This window comes from Tinamus guttatus, unplaced genomic scaffold (assembly GCF_059628265.1).
Source record: "Tinamus guttatus ecotype Peru unplaced genomic scaffold, ASM5962826v1 Tinamus_guttatus_pri_ptg000150l, whole genome shotgun sequence".
Taxonomy (NCBI): domain Eukaryota; kingdom Metazoa; phylum Chordata; class Aves; order Tinamiformes; family Tinamidae; genus Tinamus; species Tinamus guttatus.
In genome coordinates, this window is record NW_028288684.1 from 17320008 (window position 1) to 17341403 (window position 21396).

Sequence of the window (21396 nt, forward strand, 5' to 3'; positions counted from 1 at the left end):
CCACTTCAGACTGCAAACTTTCTGTGCAGTGACCATCTTTCCTGCTCCGCGCTCAGGCGGCCAAGCGCAGCAGGGAGCTGGCACGCATCTAGAGCTGCAAAAAGGTGCTGCTGTACTGCAAAGCAAGGCAAAAAATAAGTCATACTCTTGGCTTACCCAGAAGGCAGCATAGGTTTTACTCTTCCTCTTTTTTTTTTCCTTTTTAATTGAGATTTTTTTCTTAATTAAGAATTATTTTTAATCTATAATTAATTACTGAATGAAGAAAAAAAAGTATTTTCTTGCAACACTCACTGAGGAGAAATTAAGGTATCCTGAGGTAAGAGGTATTTATTTACTCAGGAACACTGTCAGAGGTAAGCATGAGTACTGATGGTGAAGACAGCCAAGTCCGCTCACAGCTGAGATGTCTGTGAAACAGTCTTTAATATAAAGTGTTTTCTGCTTGGTGCACCTGTCTTGGTACAGTCCGTTCAATAAAATACAGATTGTTTTCTTCATGACTTCATCTCTCATCTGCATAATGACTCTAAGCACAAAATAAAAGAATCGTTTTGGAGGTGGAAGAGCTTCAAATGAAAGGCTCTTCAGGTCCTCTCACTGCAACCCTGGGATCATAGGGAGCCGCATAGAAATCAGATAGAAAGGATCTAAATTAACGAGATGGCAGTAAAATCACTACAGGTCTCTCCATGTTGAACAACCAAACTCAGTCACATATTCAGGTCATGTGGGCCATGTCGAGTCCAAGCTGCATTTTGCCCTTGTAGACTACCTCACAGCAAATTTTGGCCATCTGTTTGCCAGAGGTTTTTTTTTTCCTTTAATCAACAGCATTCCCTTAATTAGTTTGGATTACATTAAGTATTACAAGAAAAAAAAATTAGAGATGCTGATCCATATTATCAGGCATCTCTAAGCTGTTAATTCTATCTACCGTTTTTTCATTCTTGTACTTTTCTTGGATAAACCTATGCGTGTTTGTTCTTGCTATCAATCTAATTCATACCTACTCAATAAAATTAAATCTAGCTACAATAAATTAAATTTAGCTACAATTTAGGTACCATTATTGCTAGTGTCATTTCTAATACACCCTCTGGTTCCACCACAAGAATTGCCACAGATATAGAGAACAAAGATGAAAAAGAGGAAATTTTCTGTCCCCAGCTTCCTCTCCCAAAGGATCAGTGAGTAATATAACGAGAGGCATAAAAAATTGCCCTCAGAGATTAAAAAAAAGAAGCTTTTGTCCTCACATAAATAACCTGAACACCTTTGAGCAATGACAACATCGTCTCATAATATTGTATTAAGCATAAGATGGCTGAATTCTCAGGTGGCACAAACCACATCGTTCAACTGAAGCACCTGTGCTTCTTTCTAAGCAACCTTTAGAAAAAAAAATACTGCACATTTTATTACATAGTGTCTGTGATTCAAATGAAGGTCAGAAAATACAAGCATATGGTGAAGGGAAGCAAAATTAATTATAGCCAAAACATTCACTTGCAAAGCAGGGCACGCCTTAAGTATTAATCTTACAGATACTGTGGCTACACTAAAAAAAAAAAAAAAAAAAAAAAAAAAGATTGTGCACTGCTGTTAACCTGCTACTGTTAAGTTGTTAAGTTAAAGTTCAGGAAATAAGCTGTTCCCAAACCAAATCCCTTCAAGATCTGAAAAGCTACTTGTTAATTACCATACAAATAAATTACTGCAGCATAGGTTGCTTGCATGCAAATTTTCTGACAAAAAAAATTCTCTCAAGAAGAATTTCTCTTAAAAGTCAACAAAACTGAAGCAGAAGATGACATTAGCTCATATTCACACAATGCAGTGAGCAAAGCTGGTCTTGCATGGAAAGTACCAGCAAACGTGCTATCAAGAAAGCAGGATGAGTGCAATTGTCATGGGGTGGCTTGAGGCTTCAGAGATCGGGGTCAGTCTCCTTGTTCCACGGCAGCATCGGACAAGCTGGGGAGGGCTGTACATGCACTGGCTTGACTGAGAGAGGGTTATTCTTTTCCACCCAAGAAACATGAGTCAGCTTTGTCCACACATGCCTTGGAGGCTTCATTAAAGTCTTTCACTTTTCACTGCCTCTGTGAAACTGGAATCCTCACTCGTGTTGCCTTTGGATTCAAAGAGACCAGGAGAAGGAAGAGTTGAAAGACAGGAGGAATGATGGGGTCATAGGGAATAGGATGGGAAATAGAACAGGAAATAGATGCTCCTGGAGGCTCCTGTGTTCAAGACCTGAACCTCCTGGCACGCACAGTTGGGAATGAAAGATCTGAAGTGTCACAGAGTCAGCCTCGTAGTGAAGATTCAACAGCGACAGGCTGGGCTGCATGCATCATATATGGTCAGGAGCTATGGCTTTGAAGGCAAATTAAGATCAAATCTGTACTGCTGGTATAAGCACAGTACTTGGTCTCTCTCTCTCTCTTTTAAAAAGTTCCCTATTTGTAAAAAAATATTTAAAAAAATAAAAACACTACTTCTCTATATTGTTGTACAGCTTGAAAGGCTTAACTCCCAAGGGGATATGGAACCACATATGTACAATAGCTGACTATGTATAAGCATTGCAAAAGCCATCAAATGATAAATCTGAAAACACAGGCTCTTTTTTATGGAGATTATTTTTTATTTAACATCAAAACTCTCAGAGCTCTGCAGAATAGTATGTATTACATGAAAGATGCGATTAAGGGGTCTTCCAATATTTAACCCCTAGATACTGCTTTATTTTTACACATATATGTCTCCTGTTAAATTAAGCTCTGTGCATCTAGACATATGGCAAACCGATCTGTACAATTATACAGTTAAGGTCACATACTTAACTGGCAAGAACTGGCAACTGTACGAACTTCAGGGAAGTTGTGCAAGTGATTTCAGGGAGAAGAAAACACTCTCCCGGAAACACAGAAGCAAGGGGGAAAGAAAAGGGAGAATGATTTCACAGAAACAAGTAATTTTTGGGTTATATTTGTGTAATTCTGACAGAGATTGCAGAGACAAAGAGAAGAGGAAAAATAACATAAATTCACTGTTAACCTAAATTCTTGAACAAAACAAATGCAGCTGTATTCCAAACAGATGAGGCTTCAGAGATTTATTAGGCGCTGATGCAACCTGCCCCGTGATGGAAGACAAAGAAGAATCAATAGTCTGTGGTTACTGACATCGTGGTGGCTTATGCAAACACACCTGTCTCTACACTTCCCTTGTCTTCTTATTCCCAATTCCCCAGTATGTTTTTCAAAATACTCACATGCAGCATGGGTCAAACCTATTCTCTCAGACAGAAAATTACTCCGTGATCTTTGCCTGTATGCTGCTAAGTACTGCAGGACCACATGCTACATTGACAGTAGATTATAGCTACAGTCCTTGCCTTGAAGCAAAGAACTTCCCTTACACAAAGAGAGCATTTCTGTACAGTACTGTGTAGGGACACTAAATTGCCTGTCCTAAGGTGACATGAGAAGTGTATTCATAGCAAGTAAGCAAAAGGGGGAAAAAAGTGCTGATTCTAATATTGTCCAAAATCACTGACACACACAGCACTGTTGACTGTTAGGCAAAAGCTAAATGCAAATCACTTGACTGACTACAAAGCAGGAGCACGTAAAAAGAGAACAAAAACAAACCAACTCCTCAACCCTTCACCTCGGCTGGCCCAACATGAGAGCTCTGTATTCCTCCTGACGGCTCCTTCTCCACACTCAACCCACATGAACACACTTCTCGCAAGGCTCCATGTCTCAGAACCCATAACTCAAAAATCTCATTTCCCCAACAGAGCTCGGACTTGGACCACAGGCAGCTGTAACACAGGGGCCTTCACTGCTGCTATCACAGCAATGTTGGCAGAGATGACATGTATACCTAGCATATGCATGTGTGCATAAGCTTAACAGGGCCGTGATTCAGCGCGTAGCTTCATCCAATTACCTCAAGTACATTTCTGCCATCAATTAATAATTCTATGAATCATATTTGTCTAGCTGGAAGTTAACATAACGACACTAATTACAGAACTTGGAAATCAGTGGGAAGGGAGGGAGTAGTACAACATATGAAAAGGGTAGCTGGTTTCTTGACCCATTCTAACAAACCATTGTGCCTGGAAAGTTGTAAGTAAAGAAATTGGACTAACAGACAAGGCAGAAGAATTGGTTATACAGCCAAGCTCAGCACAAAATATAGTTCTGAATAGCACAGAGGTTCTGCTTTGCTATCTCTGTTAAAACAAAGGGGGAAACTCAGGTTAAAACAGATGGTACACTGATTAAGTGAGGATGCAATGGTCCAGACAAGTCACTGGAAATACTTTCGAAGACTCTTTCTACGAAAGAGGAATGGCAATGTCATCGTGGAGACTCACATGCATTTCATATTAAATCTGCTGCTTGCAGAAATATGGCATTCATGTGCAATGTTGCAATTGTCAGTACAATTTTAAAGGAAGCTCTTGCTATCAGAGACATCAGCAAACTGAACTGTATTCAGAGAGCAAGCAAGAAGCATCTTGGCTGAGTCCAAGCCTCTCATTTTATCTGTAGAATCAGCGGTCTGGCCACTAGACAACAGCTGCTTCGTTCAAAAATACTTCACATTCCTCTTCATCCCATCATTTCAGAAGTGATGTTCCATTCTCTTTTTGTCTATGTAGAAATACACGACCATGAACACAAGACTGTGAATGGGTGCGTATTCAGGGAGACGTGCCTGGAAAAATCAATAGCTTACACTTTCAGGGCCCATTTTATCTGCAAACAGTCTGCTGGGGATTAATTCCCAGAACAATCACATGAGGTAAGTAAATATTTACACACACACATACTTGTGTGCATATATATATATATATATATATATAATATTTTTATATATATACATGTATACATATATATACATAAAGAAAAACATTGAGGTTAAGTAAGTGACTGACTCAAAGTCAAAGTAAGAGCTCTTGCCACTGCTGGTTGCAGCTCAGGAGTTAATTACAAATGTACTCAGGGGAATAAACATGCATTCGCAAGTGGATGGACTTGATGATTTACATCCTTTCCTTCCTGCTTATTTTATTATTATTATTATTATTCCTATTATTGTTGTTGTTGCTGCACGTTCCTCAGGGCAGCAGCTTTGTCTAACACATTGTATAATGCTTGGTGGACTTCCAGTCCCACTGTGGGAAAGAGGTAACAGCAACACTTACAGTCCTTTCATCTGCTAGGGACTAACCCAGGGCTCAAACCACTGGAAATACAGTGTCCAGTGAAAAATGAGCCATCCCAAAGCATACATTTAAGTTTTTAATATACTCAGAAGAAGCTGGATTTTTAATAGTGAGCATATTATAATCATAACATCCATACATTAAAGTAATATTGAGAGCTAAAAGAAAAGAAAGATCTTTCCACCTTTTAAAATCAAGATTAATGTTAGTTACAGATATACTGTGCTGAACCATGTAACTGTTAGTGGATGTAGCACCTGTCCAAGCAGTGCTAAAAACAGAGGAAGGAAAGGAAACCAGCGTCCACAAATTTACCATTGATCTAAGAGACCCACAGTCAATGATTCCCTGTTCTGCAAGGTCTCACAAGACAGGTCCCTTGAGCCGCAGACACCTACAGCAGCAGTGAGCAAGACCCTCACGGATGTGTCCCCCGGGATCCTCGCTGCTGCCTTACGAGCATCTTACAGGTCTGCACACAGAGCCAGCCACGCCAAGCACACGCGCTTGCCATGCCAGCAGCCACCATGCCACCGTACTGCAGCAGGCAACGTGCAGCCCAGCACGGAGCCCGACCTGCAGCACCCGGCAGACTCAGACATATTTCCCATTCTGCTGAGGATGGTGCCTAAAAGGCTCCCTCCCTGGACGAGGATGGAGGATTAGAATACAGAGTGCAGAAAAGAAGCTAAAGTCCTTCCTTGATGAAGAATCTAATATTTTATTTCAAAGGAAGTCAAGAAAGGGCTTAACAGAATGAGCAGTGTCAACCGTAATCTCAGACAGATCTCCTGTAATGCAGCAGCACATCCACATGGAGATGGGAGCAGGGAGGGAGGAGAATCTAAGTATGAGAATGGACATGAAGAGTTACCTACTCTCAACAGGCTAAAACAAAAAAGTGAAAATGAAATAGCTCTTAAAAGAGCACAGTGACAAAAGAACCGAGGTAGTATTAAATTCATTTTGATATTGTTGGTATGAAGCCCATTAAAAGCAACACAGTAAATTTGTTTAATCTTTCCTAGTAGTCTGGTATTACCTTTAATTATTATATGGTGGGAGGTTTTAAATACCCCTTACTTTACGGAACTTATAGATGCTATAGATGGTAGCCTCTGCCTCAACTCAAGGTAGCTTGGGCTTAACCCTGAAAAATGCAACATGCTGTGGCTGGAACGAAGTTGCCTCCACCCGCAGTCATTGTCTGCAGGACATTTTGCACCACCTAAAAGGCAAAGCAGCCGGAACCTTCATAACTGGATAGTTCAGCTCACTGACAAGTGCCTCCCAGAGCGAGCTGGGTCCCCCTGAAATGATACCCACCACTTAAAAATCCCAGCAGAACTGGAAAAAAATGAAGTGTGCAACTGCCCTCCTCTGCTGGAAAAAAACATCCAAATGTGGGCTTTGGACAAGCCAGGCTTTCCCACAGAATCCAAAGCAGTGCCCTCCTGAACACGTAACTGCACTCACTTCACCCAGATTTCTGGGCTGAAAAGAGCCTCTGGGCAACCAAAACTGTACCTCCTACACTGCCCTCAGGACACAGGACAACAGGGGAGCACCGGGTTTAGCTCAGCCTGTGGGGACAGAGAACATGTGCAGAGATTCCTTGAGAAGCAGAAGACAAAAACATCCGTAAAAACGGGGCTGCACAGCAGGGAAAGGAAATATTCTTTTAAACTGGCATGGCCAGGCTGCTATTGCATCCTAGCGGGATCATATAGCTGATGTTTCACCAAGTGTAAAAGAAAGAAAAACAAAGCATGCTTAGAGGAGGCTCCTTCCTTAGTGCTCACATCTACCAATTCATGACCCTTATTAGTCCCACATTACCTTCTATACATACTTATTTCAGCAAGAAAATATCTAGTCTCTTTCCACATCTAGGTGCAGCTTGCAACAGTTCAGAGACTCAGCAGGAAGGAATCACTGCCCTGAAAAGCTGTTCTGACCTAGATATAAAGTTTCTAAAGGCACTAGTGCATCTTGCTTCAAAACAGAGAAAACAGTAATTGGTGCTGGCAAGAAACTAAGCAAGGTGTGACCAAACTTCTCATACACACAGCCATAAACCTACAGTAGTTTCATTAACTTCAACAGAATTGCAGTGAATGAGAGCTAAATTTGTTCTGCTGGCATGTTGGTTAAAATATCTCTTAATATAATCTACGTAAGACTGAAGAGAAGCTTACTGAGGTTGTTCAGTATATGTGGAACACTAAAAAATAATGTAATGGTTTGAATTAAAATTCATTGTTTTCTTCAGAGGACAGAAAACTAATAAATCCGTGCAGTAAATTACCACTATGCTGTGCTGTGAAATTAACACCCGCACACATGAAATCAAAATAAGGATTTATGGCCCTAATCAATCATTTTTTTATTACTCCATCATCTGTTTTATTTACCTCCCTCCACAACCGTCTCGCCCCAAGCACCCGTTCCGGGCTCCGCGGTGCCGCTGCAGTGATCCCAGGCGCGCTCCGGCCCCGCTGCTCCGGCTGCACCACGACCTGCTCCGTCCTGCTCTTGTCCAGCCACCAGTGCACTGCTGACCTCTCCTCATCAGCTAACGCCATTTATTTAACCACAGCAGTAAAACCTGCTGTTATCTGGCAGTGTGAAAGCGGGACTGAGCCCTCCCACTTTGCACAAGTGTCAAGGTAAGAGAGAAAACCCGCATGTCAGAGAGTATAACTGGAGGAGTAGGAAGATCCTGGTATTCTTTCGGGCATCTAAAGGGTTTAAGAGTCCAAGATTTGTTATTTTAAAAGGTTATTTATCCATTAGAGATTCTCAGTGGCTCGGTTCAGGTTAAGCAGGGTATCTGTCCTACAGTCATGCGCTTAGAAATGTTTAAAAATGTAAACCCACCCAGCAATGGCCTCCTTTTACAAAAGCCACGTGAGACATGCCAGATGTGCTCCAACCCCAGGCAGGGCGCAGGCCAAGCCCCCGAAACGCAGGCACTGCCAGGCAGGCAGTTGGACTCCTAAAGGCGCCGTCAGCAGGAACCTCCTGCTCCCACCCCGGGCACGAGGTATCTGCAACACGAAGCCCGAGGCTGCCTTGCCCGGAGAAACCCAATGCAACCTGCGCGGCTCTATCGGACCCGCTGCCTTTAGGGTGGACACTGTGAAGAACGAGGCTGCCTTGCTCTTTTGCATGGGTGATGTACGGTTTGACCCATACTCATGTGCTGTATTATTCCCTTAGTGCCTACACCTTTGAATACACCACAGTGGGGACAGGACACCCCACAACCCGGTGCAGGAAAATCCAGAGGATTCCTCCTAATGGCAGCAAGGACTGTCTCAAAAGAAGCAGGATCATCCCCCTCGTTTGGTCTGCCTAGTTCAGTCTACCCTGCTCATCTCTTCTGCAGATAGCCGTGTTGTGCAGACACCTGAACTAACACTCACCCACCTGACACATGCCATAAAACAAGCTATGCCTTGCTCTGTTTGCACTTTACACCAAACCAAACTTTGTCGAGGTAAAGCACCAAGCTCTGGAGGCAGCAACAGAACACCAGAGGCCAGGACTAGCAATGCTTTATTCCCAGATGTGGTGGGACATGTTGCTCAAATATCTCCAGATGATCTAAGGCAGTGCTCTTTGATCCACTATCCACGCTTCTTTACACTGTAGAGAACAGCAAACTCCTCTCTCGTGCCTCTCTGTCTGAGACCAGTAATGATTTGAACTTGGGGGATATTCATTTCTGAGCACAAATCTAGCAAGAGATTTAACCACAGGCACATGAGCAAAGCCGAAGCAGTCAGGCATCTGAGAAATTTCTCATTACCACAAGAGCACCCAGCCAATTTCCCATTTCTATTTAAGGCCAATTTCTGATGCTTACCATGAAAGGATGTAAAAAATGTGGGATGCCGCTGCCGCTTTCATGTTGCCTCTCAACACCTGATTAGTCACAAGGGGAAGATGTCAGTTTGTTGGCATTGTTTAAATTTTCAGGCTGACGCAGAAGATAAAAGATCCTCTTCTCAGAAATAACTTTCCTCACTCCAAGGCAGCAGCACACTCACTCAACCCACCTACACTGCAATCACTACATATTTGGGTTCACATTAAACCTTTTAATCTTGATTACACAGCACACTTCAGCATCTAAGGCTGCCGTGCAAAGCGCTCCATGAATTACAGCTTTGCTAAATCTCAGCAAGAACACGGGGCTGGCACGCTGCAAATCTCTTCTGCGTGTGCAGGAGCAGCCTGTATAAAACAACCCTGGTGTAAACCATTATAGAAACCAATGTGACACACAGACATGATTAAAAGTAGCCTGGCCAGATACCACAGGGTCCCTCCCTAGTGCAAATGTGCTACGATTTTGTGCCTGGGATGCCAGGAGAAAGCCTCCTGATGCTGACACTGCGTGCAGCACAGGCAGAGCTCACGGCACTTCAGTACTTTACAAGGGAGGATGAAACCATGTGCATTCGAAAGGATAAACCTCCCTTCTCGGAACAAGGCGCCTCATGGCACGCACAAGCAGCCTGATCATGCTCAAAGAGGGGAAAAAAAAAAAGAAAGAAAAAGGAAAAAAAAAAAAGGCAGCGATGACCTTCCCAGCTTTCGATGTGTTGCATTTCACAGCTAAATGAGTTGGATAGAGGGAGATGATTTATCCCCCACACACATGACAAATCACAGTCGGTCACCAGCCAGTAGGTTCAACTAATGCAATGGGGGCCCTTCAGGGGTTGCCAAAATAGTAATGCGAATCAGTGCAAAGCCTTTAAGTTAAGTTCTCAGGCAGCAATTTTCTCAGGGTAAAATGAAGATGAACAATCCACAGAGTTAATGGCAATGGAAGAGAATGAAGATCTCCTTCTTAGGGAAAAGTATTCTCCTCCTCCGCTGCGGAGTGATGAAGTGCCCCCGGAGCCCCTGCTCCCCCGTCGACACGAGGCGCCCCGGCAAACTGAGGCTGTCCCCTGCTCGGCACACAGCACAGGGCCGTGGGGACTGCGGCGTGCCGGCCTCGAGCGCTTGTCACCGCCTGAAACCGCCGTGGGGACGGGAGCCGTTCGGCCGAGCGGGCTGCAGCGAGAGCGGCGCGAAGCACGACGCGTCGCAGAGCCCCGAGACACGACGCAGAGCCCCAGCTCTGCTCGTTTGCCCAGATGGGATCGGCGGGGCGGGCTGGAGGAGGAAAGGGATGCAGATGGGAGAGCCATCTTCGGCCGTTCCAAGTGTTAAAAATAAGTGAGATTTGTGCCTCAGGGCTCGGCAGATTGAACAGAGTGATTACACATGCTCAGCGATTCCTTCACCTGGGCGTATGGCTGTAAAGATCCCCATCCCGTTCAATTTCACATACTGCGATGAGAGTGCCCAGCCAAATGTTGAAAAGCTACTTACTGAGTATCTCTTACCTACCCCAAATAAAAACATTCTTGGGTTTTCAAATTTTCATCAGATATAATAAATAAATAAATAAATAAATACCTAATAACAACAACAAAAAAAGGAGCATCCTCCACCAACACACTATTTGGTTTGTAGAAACTGCCAGCAAACTTCTTTCTAAAAGTCCTGGAATAAAGCCCAAAATCTCCCATTACAACAAGCACGACAAGATCATGAATCCTCTGAAGTGTTTTGACAAATATCAGCCTATTTCTATGAAACAGTTCACTGACTCATTATGGTCCCCATCAAGGTGAGGAGGTGTAGCAGGCAGACAACAGACAAGGTAAACACCAGGCAAATGCTGGCGAGAGGACTGCCTGCAGCACAGTATCCATGACATTGGGTTTAAACTTCTTCGTCTGTCCCCCAGAACAGTGGCACCCACAGCTCCTAACTCAGCAAAGGCATTAAGTGCACAGAGATCCCCTGGAGTCAGTCTGCACCGCTCTGCTCCCCTGGACCTGCTCCCAGACTGGCTCCTAAGAGACTTGAGCATAACTTCAACACCAGGCGTGCAGAAGCCTGTCTGTAACACTGCACACACAGGCTAGATCTCCAGCTGTTAGCAATCAATGTAAATTCATTGATTTTTTTAAAGGCTGGAGGGACTATTAGATCATCTAAACTGTCTTTTCATATAAAAGAGCTTCAGAATTACACCCAGTTACTGTTATTCAGAGCCAAACGATATGTGCTTGACAGCTGTAGTGCCACTCACTGAGTGGTGCGACACCAAATTACAAAGGATTACAAACTACAACAGCTTGAATCTACTTCCTAGCAGTGCTCTGCATGTTCAGAACAGCAAAGTCTCATCCCTGCGGGCACAGCAGAGAGGCAGCAGCCAGGAACCAGTCTGTGATCTACAGAGATCCATAACAGCACAAGGGAAGTATCTTCCTCTGCCAACGCACTCATTTAGGACTGCGTTTATGGGGAAGATGCTTTAAACTCATAACTAATAGAAAAATGATGTTTGCAAAGCGATACAGTGTCAGAGGATCCTGAAAGGGAGCAAGCTGGTAAACATTTAAGTTGCACTTGCCTATTGCTGTAAAATGGTGGGATTTGCTTTACCTGTTTTGGAGTTGATTACGAAGAAATTCTGAGGATTTCCGCTTGTAATCCGGTAAGTCAGCTTGTCATTTGTGCTGGAGTCAGGATCCTGCGCTTGGATCTGGATGACAGATACATCCTTCGGGGAGTTCTCCATGACTGTTGGGTAATAGATAGGTTCAGAGGTCAGAGGTGCGTTGTCATTCACGTCCTCCACTTCAATGTAGACTTCGATGGTAGCGTAGAGCGGGACGACGCCGTGGTCCGTCGCATACACTGTCAGCCAGTAGGATCTGGTTGTCTCCCGGTCAAGAATATCTGCCGTGTAGATAACTCCTGCAGAAGAACAGCAAGCAGAATATCTCAGAACAAGGAACAATGAAAAATCACCTACGATTTGACTGGGGACATTGCAGAAATACATTCAGAGTTATTAGTTACTCCAACCTGATAAAAAGATATATATGTATGTATGTATGTAACAAAAATAGCAACTTGAGCTCAGTAATTATTCCCTAAATTCTGCTCAACTTCTCAATTATTTGTCCCAAGAAATTCTGGTGGAAAAGAAGATGGATCTTCATAAGTGTCCTGACATTCACGACCGATTCTCTGCTGGGACTACATCTGACAGAGAAGAAATACCTGTGTTTTCTGCTAGTGATGCTAACTTGGATAAGCCTTGGAGGAAAGAGATATCACCATTGACAAGGAATTGTACAAGGAAAGATGTTTACACTTTTAAAACAGCCCTTACTATAGAAGAACAAAACAAAAACAAAACCACTCCAAAATGAGGGGATAGTTTAAAATAAACTTATTCAAGTTTGCAAAATAAATGTTAAATTTAATAGAGATAACTTGCCTAAATCTTGGAAAACAAACAATCAAAAACTCACACAGCAGCATTTCTTAGGCAGGCAGTCTACCCTCTTCTGCCGTGGAGGAAGGAAACGTTTTCCCACCCTATCTACTGGTACAAAAAAAGTATCCACTGGTTTCCTACCTAGTCCTGGGAAATGAGAGAGCAAAATTGTTTGCACAGAGCTGGTGCAAAGGCCCCGTTAGGCTGTGGAGCTACCTGCCTGCACATGTCTCCTTCCATGACAGATCTCCACCCGCCTTCATTTCTGCCCGAAGTGAGGTAGAAATCCATCCTCCTCCTGAAATGAGCACCAAAACCGCAGAGGCTTTAGCAAAAGCCCTTGTATCAACAGCACCTGCTGGCACAGAGACCTGTTCATATTTGCACTGTCAAAACCTTCTCTGACTTGGGCATGGATGGCAAATAGAGAGAATCAAATGCACCTGGAACAACACAGACAGGTCACATCAACACCAAAATTCCCAAAATCACCTCCCCGTAACTTCTGGGACACATATGCCAAGAGTGTTTTCCTCCCCAAATCCAGCATTAAATCTTGATAACACATTAAATAATGCATCTCAAGCTTGAAATAGCCTAAAAGTGACAGTTTGCAGACAAGCAAGTCCTGTTAAGAGTGAGAAATTAGTAAAGAAGCCACAGTGCAAGATGGTAACATTAGAAAGGTGAATTTAAGTTCAGATGTGCTTACAACTACTTGGAACAATGCATCAATTCCTCATGATGTGAACTGTCTCAGTACAAACTGATCCAATCCTGAACGACCAGTGAGGAACAGGCACCCGCGGGATGATTCATCTGATCTGTCTTGGAGACCTCTCTGAGGATGTTTCTTTCCATGGACACTTCCGTGGACTGCATGGGCCACACAGGGTGACTTTTAGTCACCTCAGTTTAGGAGATCATATATAGCGTTTGCCTAGCGAAGGGGAGCAGCACTGCAGGACAAGGGCAGAGGGAGGGCTAAACATCCTTGTCAGCAGGCTGTGCTACATAACGGCTTTCTGTAGCAACATGGGTGAAATATGTAGTGAACTGTGATGAAAATGCCTACAATCCAGCAAAGAAATTACATCCCAGGGATGATGAGAGTCCAGAAGAGGCCATAATAAATGACATCCCATGGAAATAAATAAATAAGTCCACACCAGCAAGGAACAGGCAAAAAGATGAATAATGGTGCTCCTGGAGATGTTGATTTATTCGGAAGGCAAAAGTTATTTTAGATCTTTAAACAAGAACTGAAATGAGTGTGTTCTCCTCACCCTCCCCCGCTACTGAGGGCAAGGAGCGTTCTAGCAGATTAACCACTGTTTATGAAGCTGGATTCACCAATATTGAGCTGCTAATAAATATATCTCATGAGTCATTCCTTTCTTTTATGACTCCTGGCAACAGTTATCTTGCATTTACGCATTTCAGAAGGAAAGACTCACAAAACAAGCAGCTTCCAATGGGTCTGCTACGCTGGCTTCTTCCTATTACTTCTGTTTCATCAAAAATCCCAGCTACGGAAACATTCCTTTTTCTCAATATGTCTTGACATTTCACCTCTCACGACATAGCTGCTTGATAAATACAGAAGTCCTTCGTGCACTTCCAGGTTTTCCAAGTGGAGACCTTGTGCTGCCCTGGGAAGTGCAGCGGGAAGAACTTCCCCAGTGGTGCTCCCTGCATCACTATTAGCCTGTGCTTTAAATAGAAAAAGCTTTAGATTAAAAAAAAAAAGAAAAAATGAAAGAAAAAAAGTATCCACAAGGACAGAAAAAGCTACCCTAATTTTAACCAATCCTTCCACATCCTTGTGGATAACCCCTCTCAAAGAATTTGAAATTTCATCTTAACGGGGTGTTAACTCAGAACATTTACTTAGCAACAGGTTTCTCCATCATTATGATATGAAACTAAAAAGGCCAATACAGCCTGGGGTATTCCCTGGGATAACCCACGTAGGCCCTGGGCTACTTTAGTTTGTCTGAGTAGAAGTATCAAGAAGGGTAGAGAACATCCCTGCAGAAGGCAGTTGGACTCAAAGATCTTGAAGGTCTTTTCCAACCATCATGATTCTATAATAATAATTCTAAGACCACCACAAGTTCAATAAAGACCTTATTTGCTTCAGAGGCAGATATTATCAGATACCAAGAGTTAGAAGAAGCACAGACTCTTGTTTCTGGACACAGAGGAACGCAGGGGAGGCCTTTGGTACGGCTTTGAGGCCCTCCCTTGCCCTATTTTGTGGGACGTTTTCCCCAGCTGCCTGCTAATTAAAAAGAAGCAAGCAAGGTGATTATGCCTGAGGTGAACAAATCGCTGAACCCGGGCCGTTTTGCGCCTCCGTAAAGGACGGAGGCCGGCGCTTCCCCGGGCCGGCGTGAGGCGAGCGGCGCAGCGCCATGGCGCCTTCCCGCTGCGGCCCGCGAGCGCCGCGCCGCCTGCCCGCACCAGGCACCGCGCACCACAGCGCCAACCCCAATTAACACCCCGCACACGTTCACGGGTAAACCGAGAGCGGCCCCTCGGCTCCTGGCAGTGTGCCAGCAACGCAAAGGTCGTGGGCTTTTTTTCTCTCTGAGACTTGTTTTCTCCTTTTTGACAGGAAAATAAGGGGACAACATTTTTACGCTGCTCCCACAAGTGGCACCAGTGAGATGCTGCATTATGATGGGCTAAGGCAAAGAAAAACTGTAGTGGGAACCTAGTGGCTGCTAAACCGGACTAATACTGGGCAAATCACAATTTTATTCCTGCCACTCTTCTGATTTGGTGTATATCTTTCAGCAGACCTCTTAAAAATCACACAGCCCACTCCAAAATTATCTGAGACTTGTGTATTTACTGTAGCCGCAAGAAATCCAAGAGGCTCTTGAAATAAAAAAGGGATTATGCACAAACATTATTTTTTTCTCCTCTCTTCTTGCCCTGTTTGTTTACCTTGCATGTCTGACAGCACTTGCTGTACAGGTCGCGTGATGAATGGACCTGCCAGGGCTCTGCAAGAGACCGTTTACCGGAGCTGTCGGTCTACGTATTTACATAGGTGCCCATCACCATGGATATCTGCTTCTTCCATACGGTCCTCCTAAGAGCCAGTTCATCCTTCATGAATAGTCTCAATAGAGCAAATGCTGAAAGGAGTTGAATCACATGTGGTTTATTTCCTGAAGGCAAGATTAAAAGACAACTTGGTGGTCCATAAAAAGCTGGGAAGGGAAAAGGTGGAATAAGAAGGCTCTTAAATCTGAGAAAAGCAAATTGAGGCCTCAGAGCTGGGAGTTGATGTCAGAAAAAGGAGACTGCAAATATTCAGTAAGGAAGGAAGGTATCTGGCAACTGCATAACCAGAGAAGGGCCAGAATTTCCCATCATTTGGTATCTTGCTACTGGGACAGGATGCTTTACTGCAACGTAATTTATTCTTCACCTGAGTTATTGGCCTAGCTACAAAAATTGCTTACCATACCCTTTCAAAATCCTCTATCACACAGAGGTACTGGAGAAAAACTCTCATTTATTTATCAAAATGGCTAGCAGCTTAACTACCTTCAAAATATATATACTCTTTAAGGTTACTGAAGGGTCAACATGATGCATGCACCTTCTTCCAGAATTGATGCCCAAGGTCACTGCGAAGTCCCTGTCAACACTTGTATGGTCACTTCTGCTTCTGAAGGACAAAGTGCTACAAAAACCCATTGCCAGTAACTGAAATGCCAAAACCAAGGGACTCAGGGCAAAACAGCACCAGTGCAGAAGTGGGTCTGACTCCAGACTAAATGGACAGGAATCAGGCAGAGCGAGCAATGAACACTGATAATGAAGTATTCAGGGACCTGTTTCAACACCTAAATTCAAAGGAAGAAAGGAATAAGCACCAGTTCTGAAATACTAATAATTATTCATAACCCTCAGCAAGGCCTCAACAAGCCTAGTGGTAGCAACAACACCACCGTGTTTGTCACCAAACGTCAGCTGCATTTCCTTGTTGTCAAAAATAAATAGGAAAGTGCAGTTTTACAAGAAAAAAAAAGTGAATAATGTTATTTTTCAGAAACTATCGGTCTAAAACACAGGAAAAAAAAACACCTGAAAAACCTAATTAGGCCTCACCTAGGTGACTGTTTTACATCCACCCACCCACACTCCTACACCCAAGTGCACATCAAACCCTACCCCCATGCACAAGCAGCACAGCTGTACAAAGATTAATTGTAACAGAGGGTCGTGTAAAGGTTTGAAAATGTAAATGCAAATGTCAGAATTAATCCATATTCCTAGCATTGAACACATGTCTGATTTTTGAAGGTTACGTAACAAAGATGTCTCACAGGGATGAAAAGTTTTTTTAAAAAATGCAAACCTGCCTTTAGCACACCAAGAAGTATAAAAGAACCAAAATGACATGATTTGTAGGTAAGAATTTTGCATCCGATTAAGCAAGAAAATTTATGACTTGAAGAAATCTAGCATTATGCCTAGACCATGTATTTTTTATTTAGGGGCCGCACATAAAACGGGTGATGATGTCTATAAAAGCAGAGTTTATGCCTCTTTCAGCAGATATTTATTTGATTGCTTCCATTAAGGGTAAATTGTAAATATAACCTACAGGATTAAACAGCTTCAGCGTAATGAACATGTGAGCTGTGCCCAAGCACCAAGGCCAGTCTGATCCGGCAGCCTGGGGCCACCAAAGCCAGTGGGAATCAGAACAAACCACATATTATATTCACCTCTTTTTAAGCCTTCTCAAGTCATGACTCACTGGCTCCTGCTCTGAATACGGAGGGCAGCATCGCATCCACCACCAACTCCACCGGAGCGCGGAGGGAGCCTATCGTTCATACCACCCACAGCTCACAGCGGGCCGCTTGGAAAATCACGCTCCTTATTGTGGTGATTAAATGGAGTTTCAGGGCATTCATTTAAGCCCCCCCACTGTGCAAACTGTGTCCTCCCATTTTTATTTTATTGCGCAAATTTTGTAAGCTTTAATACATATTAAAACACAAACCCAGCTCCTATTGAAGTGTGTGGAAATATCCCCATTGACTTAAATGGAGATTAGATCATAACAAGGAACGATTCCAAAAGCAATATTAACTTTGTGAGGTTATACATATGTAGAATTTTCTAATATTCTTTTGTCTCCTTCAATGCTTACTCTACAGTTCCACTGTTTATATTTTAAAACATATATAATAAACCATGCTTGGTAGTACAATGTAAGACAGGTAATGTTCCTGTCTGGGGCTTAACTTTTAATTTTCTCTATTTTGCTGATGTTTTGGCTATACAAATTTACTGCTACATCAAAACATGTGGTTTTACAGAGGATATTACTTTTAGGTTCCCAGTGCAGTCAAAGAGAATTAGAAATCCAATCCTCAGCAATGCTATCTCAACAGAGATTGGAGTTATTCTGCAAATATACTTTCAGTAATCATATTATTAAATGTAATTTCATGAATATCTAAAACAATCAAGCCAGCGACCACGAGGTTCAACATGTTAATAAATGTAATACATCTGCATGTAATAGATATGTAAGTGGATGCAAGTAGCAGCGTAAGGGTTTACAACGCTCACTCGACATGACCTGCCACTGTGCACTACAGTGGCCATTCTGGGTGTCTGGAAGTGCAGATACCCTCATGCTGCTGCTCTGCACACAACCCTTATGGCTGCAGACCTCATCTGTTCATAGGCAAAACCACCACCAAGTAACAACGGAGACCAAGCAGGGCCAGGTGGTTTGAAGAACAGATCTGATGCACGAGAAAATCACACACGACCTCTGAGGTTGCTAATCCATGTTCAAGCCAAAGGCAGGGACACTACGGCTGAGCAGTGCAAGGTGATGGAGCAATGCAAGCCAGGCCTGCGGGTTCATGGAACAAGTGCTTGGGTTGCACCGTTGGGCTCTCCTAAGCCTGACCTTGATACCGGGGGGAGATGGAGTCCTGTCTGCCTACACAGAGACCAGGCAGGGTGTGAAATGCAAATAAAGCTTAATTTAGAAGAGTAAGATGTGAAATACAACTAATCCAAGGTAATCATGAGGTTGAGGTGTGGGGCCTCAGGCAGCAGAGCCCCCATGGTTACCCACAGCAGACACTGTGCTCACAACTGCTGCCCCAGTGTTAGGAGTTTCTAATAAATTGCATCTTTGTGAGACTGGAGAAACATATAAATATATATATGTCTCAGATGAGGTGCTTCACCTTCGAGATCACTGATATTCTGAGGTGAGATTCTTCCTTCGCTCCTGCAAGTGGCTGAAACACAGAGCTGACACCCTTCTTTGCTTGCTCTTTGCCTGCCTTCCTCTGGTGATGGGGGAAAACCTTACAACGTCAAATCAAAATGGGCTATCACTTCACTATGACATCTGCAAGGTCACTTACGCATCAATTTCAGAGCAATTTTCCAAACGTATCATCAAGACACTGAACCAGGCGCTTAGTCAAATAAATTCTCCATCTTCTTCCATTTATGTATTAAATTTAATAAGATGTGCCAACATTTTAACCTGACTAGGCTTTATTATGGTTTCTGTACCTTCCATCAAAGCCCTCTACTTATTTAAAGAAATATTCATTTTCAACTGCCTTTAATGATGTTTTGCTAGGGCAGAAAAAATCACAAGCATAATCTTATATGGATAAACAAAAATATGTGACGGATAATTCTGGAAGAAACAAATTGGCTTCAAAACCATAAATGCTATAGAAAATCCTCTCATTTATGAGACATACTTCCTCACTGCTGAAAAGAGCAATAAAACCTGCAGTTCAACTGAAACACAGAGGTGTTTTCCTCTTCAGTCTCAGAGAGATAGCAAACTACAGCATCTAGTTAGGAGATCAACTTTTTGCTATTGGTTGGACATGTGCAGGCTAAAATTTTCAGTGAACATAGCAAGCATAACAGACAAAAAGTGCAATTCAGGGTAGTTTATAAAATTTAGATATCCTAAGCACTTATAAATGCCGCCAGTAAGATCCAGTACCTATGCATAAAGTAACTTCAGGAGAAATACAAGTGACTATCGCATCTCCTTCGACTGACTATACATTTTTTCCCTTTTTTTTAAAAAAAAGCACTCATGGCTCCTGGGTTTCTGTCTGAACAACAATTACAAATTAGGGATTCTGTTCAATAAGACGATGCCTCTGCATACATTTATCCCTCTGTATCTGTTTGTCTCTACAGAAAGCTATCAGTTCTGTTTCCTTTTCCGAACACCATATGTATTATAAAAGTCTCATGTGCGCTCTGCTCGTCCTCATAGCATTCACAAAGAAATGAAACGTGCAGATGGTATCAGCAGAAATTCTTACATTGTTAGCACCAACAATGAAATTTGTTAAACCTCGATAATAATCCGTTTGGATGGAGGCACAAAGGGCCTGGCTAATGCCCAGAGTAACCCACATTTGCAGCACATCCTCTGCAGGAGATTAATAAAGAGATCAAAGTCTCACCCATGTGTCCTCTGACAGAAGGACTAGGAACCTAGTTTGAAAGGGTTTGCTCCCAGTTATTTTATAAATATCTTAGAGATCTTTATTTTAGAGATCAGAAGCGGTGCAAAGCAGAGGCAGGAAGAGGAGCTGTAGAAAATAAAAAGAGACATAGGATACTCTAAAGCATTTCGATAAGAAGTGCTGGCCTGATCAAGAGTGGCAAGGGACTGAAGTGCCAGTTCTTCCTACTTCACAACAATCTTTGTATCTGTTACATTGCCTGCAGTCAGAGAGTGCTCTGGGACCCCTTCTGCAAAACGTGTGCCTATCATCTGCTCCAGGTATTTTATATCTCTGGTAGGGGAGCTGAACGGAACCTGGGGCAATTCTGCTGCTGCATGGGGCTTCTAAGGGATGCGACCCACTAGCGCCAGCCTGCAGAATGGGCACTGGTGCTGGAGAAGGAAACATTCATTTTACCTGGACTGAAGTAAAATTTAAAAGGGTGCAGACTCTACTGAGAATCTCAGTGCCACAAAGCATTAGCCTGGGACAGCTGGCCCGGGCAAAAAAAGTGACTACCCAGAATATTCTGCCTAGTGGGCGTCTTTCTCCCTTCTGCTGAGTTCTTTATTACACTGGAAATAAAGTAATTTTCTTTGTCTCCATTTCTTTTGATTCTGTGTCAGCCTGGAATAAATCAGCAACCCTGAAAAAAGAGTAACAGCATTAATCCTGAAATACGCCTCATGTTTTTCTCCATGAAAAAACAGAGTCAGAAAAGTAGTCAAAAAGGAGAGAAAGAATATCGGGGAAAGGGGTTTAACAGTCACACTGGGTTTGAACATGCAAACGGTAGGAAAGAAACTGGGAGCAAAAGGGCTGCTCTGAAGCAGAGTGCAAGCTCTGGAGCAGCAGCTCTCCCTCTGCACGGCACAGCTGCACTCGGGCTCCTTGGAAATAGCACAGGCGGCTTGGCAGTGCTTTGCAAAGGATGCCAAAAGATCAGGGGAGACATAAAAAGAGCTCCAAAAACAGCATGGGGAGCAGAGAAAATGATTTACAATAAGAGAGTTAAAGACTTCGATCTGCTAAGCTTATTAAAAAGAAGATGGAGAGGCAGCTTGATTACAAAATCCATGTAAAGTTCTTGGAGAAATATTATTGTGAACTAAAGGGCTCTTTAATCTACCAAAATAAGGTGGAGCAAGATCTAATGATTAGAAACTGCAGCCAGCAAAAATAAAATTAACCATCAACTTCGTATTCCTTTTTATTATTTATTT

The 21396-nt window shown here is 43.1% G+C and overlaps 1 protein-coding gene across 4 annotated transcripts in view; it reads right to left on the minus strand.

Moving 5' to 3' along the window:
* Nucleotides 1-21396, minus strand: part of FAT3 (FAT atypical cadherin 3) — a 378200-nt gene that overhangs the window by 196192 nt on the left and 160612 nt on the right. For all 4 annotated transcript variants that reach the window (XM_088522315.1, XM_088522316.1, XM_088522314.1 and 1 more), the window contains exon 3: nucleotides 11777-12091. In XM_088522315.1, coding sequence (XP_088378441.1) covers nucleotides 11777-12091 — 315 coding nt within the window. The remainder of the gene's footprint in view (nucleotides 1-11776; nucleotides 12092-21396) is intronic.